Source organism: Oncorhynchus tshawytscha, unplaced genomic scaffold (assembly GCF_018296145.1).
Source record: "Oncorhynchus tshawytscha isolate Ot180627B unplaced genomic scaffold, Otsh_v2.0 Un_contig_37_pilon_pilon, whole genome shotgun sequence".
Lineage (NCBI taxonomy): Eukaryota > Metazoa > Chordata > Actinopteri > Salmoniformes > Salmonidae > Oncorhynchus > Oncorhynchus tshawytscha.
In genome coordinates this window covers 969,281-980,873 of record NW_024609825.1, presented here as the reverse complement: position 1 = coordinate 980,873, position 11,593 = coordinate 969,281, and the positions used below count along the sequence as shown (strand labels likewise).

Sequence of the window (11,593 nt, the reverse complement as noted above, 5' to 3'; positions counted from 1 at the left end):
TTAAGTAGTTTTTGGGGGTATCTGTACTTTACTATCTATATTTTTGACAACTTTTACTTCACTTCATTCCTAAAGAAAATAATGTACTTTTTACTCCATACATTTTCTCTGATACCTGAAAGTAATCATTACATTTAGACAGGAATATGATCCAATTCACACACTTATCAAGAGAACATTGCTTGTCATCTCTACTGCCTCTGATCTGGTAGACCACCTAAACAGAAATGCCACATTTGTAAATTAATGAGTGTTGGAGTGTGCCTCTGGCTATCCATAAATAAAACAATATTTAAAAATTGTGCCATCTGGTTTGCATAATATAAGGAATTTGAAATTATTAATACTTTTACTTTGATGCTTAAGTATATTTGAAAACCAAATACTTTTAGACTTTTACTCAAGTAGTATTTTACTGGGTGACTTTCACTTTTACTTTTCTATTAAGGTATCTTTACTTCTACTCAAGTATGACATTTGGGTACTTTTTCCACCACTGTAAAGTCTGAACTAGGACATATGTCATTCATACTTACAGAGCTGTCTCTGTCCCAAGAAGTGTTCATCAGAATCAACAACCTAGGCGTCCACAACATATCTATATAAACACAAGTCATCCCGATCAAACATAGCATCAACGTCCACATGAGCACCCCACCTTCAGACAGATTTCCTCCTCTTGCCGAAGACATTGTTGATGAGCTTGGCCATGGACTTAGAGCCACTGTAGCGGCGGAGGTCGGCCCGGTACTTCAGGTGATCCATGACGTGGCGGATGAGCTTGGTGAAGAGGTTGGATATCTCCAGGTAGTCCTCTGCTGCAGAAACCTCCTGGAAATGGCATCTGTGCTCCTGAGCCAAGGCACGGCCCTCCTCCTCAAACACTTGACGGGCGTGGCACAGGTCCTGCTTGTTCCCCACCAGGCAGATTGGGATGTCCATCTTGTCCATCTCTCTGTCCAAAACAGGCACAGCATGGTCAAACATCTCCCTTAAACTTTCCTTAAAATGACCATAAACTTTATCAAAATATATGTTTCTGCTGATTCATCATGAATTTCATCTGACGTTCATCACGTTCGTCTGAATTAGTAAGGCTTTGTAAACAAGTGCAATGTTTATTGAAGCAGCCCAAAGTATCAAAGGAAAACGAACCAAGTAGAACAAGTGGTGGCTTCAATGAAGTTATGCAGACAGACCCTCGCCCAAAGTACTCTTTTGATATACAGTGAGGGTGACTTCTGCTTCACATCCATTTCGTGGAGTGTAAAACCATCAGGACCCAGCTGAAGTAAAATCCCGCTACACAACTTAGGCCTGACCACCCATGTCATTTTGTGAGCCATATGTGAGTCTTTATCATCTCAAGCTGTCCCAGCTCACTCTTCCACACAGTGTCCGTCGACTGGCTGCAAACTACTTTCACTTAAAGTCCTGTAACAAATGTCCAGTGGAATCCCAATAGTTCCTCTAGTATTTAATCATGTTTTAATTAACGCCTCTGAGAAAATTGGATACAAGCCGTTCTGGGGCAAATTCAATTGAGCATGAGAAATAATTTACTCATATAATTAACTATGGCGAGCCATGAGGTTGTAAATCCTACAAAACATGTTTATTGAGAAGGAAAAGCCTACACTTCTATCACAGACAGCTGCCTTTTGTGTTCACTTTGTTGTACCATAGAGAAAATAGAAGTCAATGTTAAAATCATGTTGGAATCTGCCACTTTAAATGTGCCTAAACATCAGTCCAGGAATGGGAATCATTAATTCATCAAAGCCCAATCCCTTCCCTCCGGTAGGCATCAGTCCCTGGGTCGCAGGTCACAGTCACTCACCCCTTGCAGCTCTCTCCACGGGCTTCTTTGATCTGACATAGGATGTTTTGGGCGTTGAGGAAGGACGTTCGGTCACTGATGTTGTACACCACGATAAATCCATCGGCCCACTCCACCGGCTCTTCCAGGATACATCTGCTCTCTCCACTCTGACAGGGCAGGGGACAGGGGGTGGACAGATCACAAACACATCCTCACACATCCTACCTGACTTATGTAAACTAATGGGAGAAATATTATGAATTATGTTTTGGTCACTCAAAGGCTATTTTACATGGGAAATTGTCACCCCTGCTCCCGCTCCCCCCCCCTGGCGCTCAAAGGCACCAGGCTCCCCAGCATTACACACTCCTGCCACGATCATTACACACACCTGCCTTCCCCCGTCACAAGCATCAGGGATTATTGGACTCACCTGGACTCAATCCCCTCCGACATTACCTTCCCTATATCTGTCTGGTTCCCCACTCTGTTCCCTGCTTCAGCATTAAATGTCGTTTGTCATTGTTTACCGGTGTGCTGATGCTGCTCCTGTTGTGTTACCTGTCTGTTCCTGATTAAATGTTGACTCCCTGTACCTGCTTCTCATCTCCAGCGTCGGTCTTTACAGAATGTTGAAGCCATCATACGAAGCATTGGGGAGTGCTGGTGTTCCGGGTTGGTGGTGACGTCGGACCCGGGGGGGCGCCACCGATGGAACCAGGGGTGCCTAAGCCAGCTCGTTGGGCAGTCATGCTCTAGCTTGCTCTCGAGGTTCTTGTCCCGGTTGGCTCGGAAGACGCTCATCTCACGCCTGGCCTCCTCCGGATCATTGAGCTCCCACGCCTCAGCGGGATTGACAAGCTTTCAGGCCCCAGCCAGATTGTCGGGCTCCTATGCCTCAGCCGGTTCGTCGGGAGTTTACGTCCAGCCGGCTTGTCCAGCACCTGTGGTTCGGCCGGCCTGTCATTCTCGTCCAGGTGGGATGCTGGGTGTCGCCCCTAGATGGGTTGTCTACTGTTACGCCTGCTCCCGCTCCCCCTCCCTGGCGCTTGAAGGCACCAGGCTCCCCAGCATTACGCACTCCTGCCAACATCATTACGCACACCTGCCTACCCCCCCTCACACGCATCAGCGATTATTGGGCTCAATTACCACTGTCATTACCGCCCCTATATCTGTCTGGTTCCCCGCTCTATTCCCTACTTCAGCGTTAATTGTCGTTTCTTGTTGTTTACCGGTGTGCTGACGCTGCTCCTGTTGTGTTACCTGTCTGTTCCTGATTAAATGTTAACTCCCCGTACCTGCTTCTCATCTCCAGCGTCGGTCTTTACAGGAAATAGGGTAACTGTGCAAAACCTTTAAACTATTTAATGGAGGTCCATTTTATTAGGTAGCCTCACCCCTCAGAGAACGATGGAATATGAGAAAAGTAGTGGGAGATGAAGCTGTTGAGTATAAGCATGTGTTTAAATCATATCAAAGTTTATTGGTTGCGTACACAGACTTGCAGGTGTTATGGCAGGTGCAGCAAAGTGCTTATACAAAGTTGTCTAGGAGCTAGAAACGGGGCAACCATGTCTGTCAGCGCCATCTTGTCAACTTGAAAAAAGACTTGCCACAGGAGCTTACAAATTGGTCCATGCTATCTGGAATCCTTGGGATGTCCTTGGGATCCTTGGGATGCTTACTTACAGCTTCCTTCTCAACAATAATAAAAGTTAAGAATATGAACATAAAATAAATGGTCCAGTAGAATATAATAAATATTTGAGCATAAGTGTAATACAGGATTTATAGTCCAATATTTACAGTACACATGTTTTGGGGAAAGAGGGATTGGGGGCAAGTCAAAGGCATGTCAACAGTGCATGACTTCTTTTGTTCCATTAAACAGGAAATAAACCAGAGAAAGACATGTACTGTACAGCAGTAGTTCCCAAACTGTGGGGCGCGCCCTGGGTCGGCAGGGGGGGACTCAGTCTGGCTTTAAACTTATTCCTGAAAGTTATAATAGTAGAATGCACAAGGTGCAATTTCGAAATTGGGTAGTGCATCATCAGTATTCCTCTTGTCATGTCAGTCATTGAATACCTTAGACAGATATTTATAACTTGTCAGAAATGTCCAGATCAACATGTCAACATGTCAGCTAAGGTTTTTTAACCCATAGATACTGTTGTAATTTTTTTGTCACTCAAATATCACGAATACACATAAGGCATTGGACACATTAGAATTGCAAGAAAATGTGCTTTAAAACTGTTACATTTTCTTTGCACCCCATGACAAAATGTGTAGAATTGCAGGAAATAAGCTATAAACCTGCAAAATTCTCTCCACCAACAAGAGGGGTGTGAACAGTTTGTGTCATGAACAGTGCTTGTGCCCATAGAAATAGATGTGGCACGTGTGCACACACACGGGGGGCGGTATGTTCCCCAATGCTGGAAGGGGGCCCGAGTGAAAAAGTTTGGGAACCCCTAATGCAGAGTATCACTCACACAGACCCTAAAAAGTGAATAGATGAAACAAGGCACATCCTGTTACCTGAGCCTGGGGGAATCATAATAAAACCCAACGTTTGGGAATAACAGGTACCGTATGCGGCTGCATAAGCAGTCAACATGTTCTAGTGCTGCCTGTCTCTGCTTTCCAAGGGCTGTTCACTGTGTACAGTGTATTCTGAGCTACAGGGGACTATCATAAATCACATCAGAACACAACATACAATATATTTCGTATGCCATCAGATACTACTATGTTAGGCATGAGCTAAAAATATATGAATATATGCAGGGAACAGCTCAGATACCTGTGAACACGGATCAAATACTTCCAAGTGTAACAGTCTTCCTTCGATGGAGAGCCTTTTACGGTATAAGGAGTCTGTAACACAAGTTCAAAGCATACTTATTGTAATAGGAAACCTGCAATAGTACAAATCTGATGTAAATAGTAATGTACAGACTTCTCCCATGAAATAATGATTACTGTAAGCCTCAAACATCCAGGCCATGATTGTTCTGATGAAGTAGACTGAGTTAATTCATTTAAGGGAAAGGTCTGAAGTACATATGGGTACCTACACAGGTACAGGGGTACCTGTGTAAACTGTAACATCAAATGCAGCCATCTTCCAGCATGTTAAACAAGCGATGACTAATGGGAACAAGTCAACATGCCAATGACTTCATTCAGAAATTATAAGTCACCCTCGGCAAAGCATATCACATTACACCAAAACATGTCTTAACACATAGTGTATGTACTGTATGTGAACTTGAATAATCATTTGAATAGTCCAATCAGTATAGGATTACTTAAAATTCACTCACAATTAAAATGCCTGTGTGAACTTTACTTAACTTCCTGGTGGATCTTGTACTGTGCAGTATGTGTGTTTCAGTTCATGTCAGACTCCCAGGGGTAATAAAGTAATACAACGTTTTACTCCCTAAGTTGATGACATTGGTGAACAGCCAGTAGCAACAGACTGTAACTGTGAATACAACAGATTGCATTTTTATGTCCTGAGAGCATATCTATATGACATTGTAAAAACATTACTGCCCTACATTAGATATGGGTGAGAAATCTGTGTACTCACTGGCGTTGGAGGCATACTCTCCAATGAAACGTTTTGTCAGGAACCTTACCAGAACAGCTGGAGAGGGAGAAATGTAACAGTTGAATCTAGGCTTGGATACTTTGGTCTTAGTAGTGGAACCCTGAACAATTGTTTGGTAAGCTAAAACAGGGCTGTTCAGTCATGGTGTTTTCCTATTGTGCACTTCTCCTCCACTCTCCCCTCCATGTGGATTGAACACTGCAATGGGCTTTCTCCTGCATCTACTTTTATTAGTTTCTACCACAGTATCATTTCTCTCTCTCTCTCTCAAGAGACCTTGGGTGAACATGTTCCAGTTAGCCTGAGGGATCGCACTTTCCCCTGCCTTACAAGAAAAATAATTCCTCATCAATTAGACGCATGTTCCAACCATCAATCTTCATTTCCTCTCTCCAAAACCTTACATAAATCTAGCAACTTCATTCCTCTTCTAGAGTTATGATCTAAAAACATTGTGCTTGGAGCTCATGCAGCGATCTTTATCTATCTGTCTAGGTGATCATTTCCCTCTGGTCACGGCTACACTGTAGAATGTTACACTGTTTACAGTGAGGGAAATTACATGTTCGTATGCAAAGCATAGAAATGAGCAGTTCAATTGTTCTGTTCATTTAGGAGACCTTGCAAGCCCCTACAGTCAAATACAAGAAACTAGGCAGTTAAAGAAATACTTAATGATGCAAATACATACATTATTCATTCAGACACTTACCTGACTTCCCTGCTCCCTCGCTGCCCAGCAGAGCCAACTTGATGTCATTCATGTCTGCAGACGAGGTGAGCTGCTGAGAAGGACTAGCTGAGCTCTCTTTCTTGCTGCTGTCATGTATGTTAGGCGGTATCAGGATTACAACTGTGCTTGTAAGAACTGCTCAGCCACAACAGATGCCTGTGGAAAAAAGGAAAACATACATAGTGTTTCATGTCCCCTCCCCCCCAATGAGGAGAGTGCCAAGTTGGATTACACAGAGGTCACCACAACACGAAATACCTTAAGAATCTCTCTTGCTCCTTTCCAGTTAAAACATTAAGAGTGACTACGGGGAGAAATGGCACTCGATATAACTATTAAAAAATTAATACACTGCTCAAAAAAAATAAAGGGAACACTTAAACAACACAATGTAACTCCAAGTCAATCACACTTCTGTGAAATCAAACTGTCCACTTAGGAAGCAACACTGATTGACAATACATTTCACATGCTGTTGTGCAAATGGAATAGACAACAGGTGGAAATTATAGGCAATTAGCAAGACACCCCCAATAAAGGAGTGGTTCTGCAGGTGGTGACTACAGACCACTTCTCAGTTCCTATGCTTCCTGGCTGATGTTTTGGTCACTTTTGAATGCTGGCGGTGCTTTCACTCTAGTGGTAGCATGAGACAGAGTCTACAACCCACACAAGTGGCTCAAGTATTGCAGCTCATCCAGGATGGCACATCAATGCGAGCTGTGGCAAGAAGGTTTGCTGTGTCTGTCAGCGTAGTGTCCAGAGCATGGAGGCGCTACCAGGAGACAGGCCAGTACATCAGGAGACGTGGAGGAGGCCGTAGGAGGGCAACAACCCAGCAGCAGGACCGCTACCTCCGCCTTTGTGCAAGGAGGAGCAGGAGGAGCACTGCCAGAGCCCTGCAAAATGACCTCCAGCAGGCCACAAATGTGCATGTGTCTGCTCAAACAGTCAGAAACAGACTCCATGAGGGTGGTATGAGGGCCCGATGTCCACAGGTGGGGGTTGTGCTTACAGCCCAACACCGTGCAGGACGTTTGGCATTTGCCAGAGAACACCAAGATTGGCAAATTCGCCACTGGCGCCCTGTGCTCTTCACAGATGAAAGCAGGTTCACACTGAGCACATGTGACAGACGTGACAGAGTCTGGAGACGCCGTGGAGAACGTTCTGCTGCCTGCAACATCCTCCAGCATGACCGGTTTGGCGGTGGGTCAGTCATGGTGTGGGGTGGCATTTCTTTGGGGGGCCGCACAGCCCTCCATGTGCTCGCCAGAGGTAGCCTGACTGTCATTAGGTACCGAGATGAGATCCTCAGACCCCTTGTGAGACCATATGCTGGTGCGGTTGGCGCTCGGTTCCTCCTAATGCAAGACAATGCTAGACCTCATGTGGCTGGAGTGTGTCAGCAGTTCCTGCAAGAGGAAGGCATTGATGCTATGGACTGGCCTGCCCGTTCCCCAGACCTGAATCCAATTGAGCACATCTGGGACATCATGTCTCGCTCCATCCACCAACGCCACGTTGCACCACAGACTGTCCAGGAGTTGGCGGATGCTTTAGTCCAGGTCTGGGAGGAGATCCCTCAGGAGACCATCTGCCACCTCATCAGGAGCATGCCCAGGCGTTGGAGGGAGGTCATACAGGCAAGTGGAGGCCACACACACTACTGAGCCTCATTTTGACTTGTTTTAAGGACATTACGTCAAAGTTGGATCAGCCTGTAGTGTGGTTTTCCACTTTAATTTTGAGTGTCACTCCAAATGCAGACCTCCATGGGTTGATAAATTTGATTTCCATTGATAATTTTTGTGTGATTTTGTTGTCAGCACATTCAACTATGCAAAGAAAAAAGTATTTAATAAGAATATTTAATTCATTCAGATCTAGGATGTGTTATTTTAGTGTTCCCTTTATTTTTTTGAGCAGTGTATATTTTCCAGATAATTTAATTGCTTTCTTTCATTTATTGTTTTCCCCACTCAGGACATGGCAGAAAATCGTAATATATTTGACGTGCAATTTACAATGCAGACATCTAACAAGACAAAACTTTGATGCTTTCTATATGGCTCTTTCACATTCACTGTACCAGCCTACAGTCCCGGCCTCTGGGTACACACTATGTAAGCTGTTGAACATTTGCCGTGCTGTGGGGATGGACAGGGCTTTAGGGAGACCAGAAACAGTTAATACCGCTGATACCTCCCAATTACCATGGCTAACACATAAGCTCCAACTGCACAGCATTAAATGCCAACATATGTCCAACGTATGAGGCATGGTTTGATTGCCGGGTTCAGTACCTTTGAAAGGAAGGTACAACAATCCACTTTCCCTTTTTCCCCTCACAGTTCAAAAAGAACAAAGAAAGTCATTAAATTCTCCAAACTTCAATTTCATGGACTGCTTCACTAGTCAAAAAGTCCATTCATTTATTTGTATTTTTTACACTGGCTGTTTTTCCCCATGTCTACCACTGTCATTGTTGACTAAAGTTCACAGGGGTGTCGCATAATTATCCTGTTATGTTTCATTTTACGTCTGTTACCTGAAAGGTTGCAGACCCCAGGAATAAAAGGCTTAAAATGTGTCCAGGACCAAAAATTATGCAGCACATTGTTGCCTGATTGTTCCATGAGTAGAATCAAATCAATAAGCTACACTGAGGGAAGCACAGCAGGGAGACAAGACTGAACACTGTACAGAAAAAGGACACATTGGACAAATTCAAAGCAGACAACATCACATTATGACAATCAATGAAGCCAGCACTTTATGGTGTGAGAGTGACAATAAACAGCTCGACTGGAAGATGTGATGCTGTGTTACGCAACTACCTTTATTAGAGGAGGATCAGGTAGAATACAAGCCAGAACAAAACGGCAGGGGGAATGCCTATAATGGTGGATGGAGTAAAAACAGGTAACAACAATGCCCTTGTCACTTAGTAGGCCATGTTTCTATATACTGTACCAGCTATTATCTAAGAGCTCTCATGAAATAACAACCAGAGAGTGGTACTCTTGAAAACACGCAAATGAAGACGATTGTTCCTCAACAACCGTATTTAGTGTATTATTTGTGTCTTTCAGATCCAGTCCCTAGACTGCAGTTTGGGCCCTACCATAACCTAATGGCTCTGGACTTGTGGAAGTGTATCAACCCACAGTCATAGGAGACTTTTAACCTACAGCCTGGAAATCCCTCATGTTGTCAGACAGACAAGCGCTGTTCATACCAACTTCTCTCCAGAAACAGCCATGAACTAATCTCCAACTGCCACTTGGGACTATTACCCCGAATGCATCGAGGGGGTCAAACTACTGTTGTTCGACAATAACATATGACTTCACCACATACAAAACACTTACCACTGATTGACTGGGGCTCCCCTTAAAAGCAATGCTGCCGATTTACCTATTAAAATAAATCCCTGCTCCCATATGTGTGGCTAATCAAAAACAAGCATCACAATACCACATAAAGTAAGGAGGTAGTTCATAAGGTTTGGAACTTTTATGAACTACACCATTCCCCTAAAGTTGAGTAGTAATCACATAATTTTTACTTGCAGAAAAAAGGGGGAAAAGACACCACTAGTCCCACAAAAATGTTATCCTTTTTTGGTAATGTTAAGAAAATAGTGATGTGCTCTTGACATGAGACAGGGGCCAGCAGCAGAGCAGCATTTCCAGGGTAAAGAGAGGTTTACACGCTGCAGGCAGAGTGATTACATCATGTCTGTCTTCAGGAGAACCTCCTGGGAGCAGCATCTCCCTCCAGCATTGTCAGGACAGCAGGCAGACAATCAGCGTCTTAATCCTGCAGGTATTGAGGGAATTCCTCCAGACAGCACTCTGATCTGATTGAAGACTCATCAGGATACTGTCTGTAGAGATGAACCAAAATGAGTCTATTGGAGTGAGAGTGTGCATCCCAAATGGCACCAAATTCCCTGTATAGTGCACTTCTTTTGACCATGGCTCGTATGGCTCTGGTCAAAATTAATACACTTTGTAGGGAATAAGATGCCATTTGGAATGCATCCGTGGGGTGGTGGGGTAGGATTCACTGGAATAATAAGATTTACTGAGAGCAAATGTGTTTCTCTCAGGAAGGAAAGATGATATCATCTCTTGGGATGGAACAAGTAACCCAGCTTGGTTCCTTTCATCAAGGGAGAACTGTAACCACTTGGAGGGGCAAGGAATTCACTTTTGATCCAGTACATTTTTAGATGGGAATATATGTGAGGTCTTTTGATACAAATGAATCACTGCTGGTCAGCCTCTAGGTGCTAAAGTTGGCACGTTTTAAGTGCTCCTCAGTTCATTCCTTGCTGAAATTCTATTTATAGTTAGCTTTTTTCATTAGAATTTTGGGCTTAGGATTTCTTAACTTTTGAAAGACTCCTCTTTGGCCTAACTACATGGATTTCAGTGGACATGCAAATCCATTAAATCCATCATGCTTTTCCTTGATTAAAACATTCAAAAGTATGGTTAGACTTAGGATGAAAGGAGCAAAGATCGTATTCTTTAGTTAATACTTAATGATGGTGGTTATTGTAATATGAGATTGTTTTGCCAAGACTACAGTGTGTTTTATCATCTTGTTGCTCACAACTGCTAAAGTCTTTTCCAGACTCCCCCACATTAAGATGATCCTATCATTATTAATAGGCTGCCATGATTGTGTCTCGAGAGAAAATGACTTACGGTCAATGATGGAAATGTCTGAGCTGTCCAAAAGACCACTCCCCTCTCTGTGATGTGAAGACCCACCAGTCTGCTGCTAGCTAGCCCACAGTCAAGACAGCATCGCTTCTCACTGTTCACCACTCACAGAATCAGGCTGTGTCCTCATTACAGTCCAGCCAGGGCCAGCCCTAGGTATAAGCGACATAAGCAACCACTTAAGGCCCCGCAATAGCTATGGGACCCCCGACCCACTGTTGAGAGTTAGAACAACATATTTTTACCTTGTCAGCTCGGAGATTCGCTCTAGCAACCTTTTGGTTACTGGCCCAACGCTCTAACCACTAGGCTACCTGCTGCCCCAACGGCAGGTTATTCTTGTGCCTTTAGTAAAACATTTCAGTGTGGAATGCTTTAATGTCTGCATAATGGTTCAATCAAGACTATCGAGGATAATTGAATTCGAGAATTGGTCGGGGCTAGCCGGTGGTTATCAAAGGGAGCCAGGATTAATCATACATCATTCACTGCCCTCGACCATAAGCAACCAAAAGGACCCTGTGAATCACCTTTAATGGAAGATTACACTCAAAGTGAATGATTTGAAGGGTTTCAGGCAACGCATAATGTTCTAACTCATTAAGAGAAAATTACTTTTAGGTAGGAAAAGTTTTGGACAAACAGAGAATCAGGGCTTTGAGGAAAGTCTG

The 11,593-nt window shown here is 43.8% G+C and overlaps 1 protein-coding gene across 1 annotated transcript; it reads right to left on the bottom strand.

Annotated features, from left to right (window-relative positions):
* Nucleotides 1-400: 400 nt before the first annotated feature.
* LOC112263827 (ras-related and estrogen-regulated growth inhibitor-like protein) lies at nucleotides 401-11,042 on the bottom strand. The gene is made up of 6 exons (XM_042319092.1): nucleotides 10,905-11,042; nucleotides 6,163-6,339; nucleotides 5,430-5,486; nucleotides 4,635-4,708; nucleotides 1,841-1,989; nucleotides 401-955 (listed from the first exon to the last, which is right to left on the bottom strand). Exons 2-6 carry the CDS (start codon nucleotides 6,212-6,214, stop codon nucleotides 661-663), a joined length of 627 nt encoding a protein of 208 aa, XP_042175026.1. The 5' UTR covers nucleotides 6,215-6,339; nucleotides 10,905-11,042; the 3' UTR covers nucleotides 401-660.
* Between the last annotated feature and the right edge of the window lie 551 nt (nucleotides 11,043-11,593).

Coding starts and splice junctions, on each gene's coding strand:
- LOC112263827 (XM_042319092.1), bottom strand. CDS start 6,214: ATGAATGACATCAAGTTGGCTCTGCTGGGCAGCGAGGGAGCAGGGAAG. Junction 4,709..5,429: donor AGAGTATGCCTCCAACGCCA/GTGAGTACACAG, acceptor CTTGTGTTACAG/ACTCCTTATACCGTAAAAGG. Junction 956..1,840: donor CGTGGAGAGAGCTGCAAGGG/GTGAGTGACTGT, acceptor TGTTTTGGACAG/AGAGATGGACAAGATGGACA.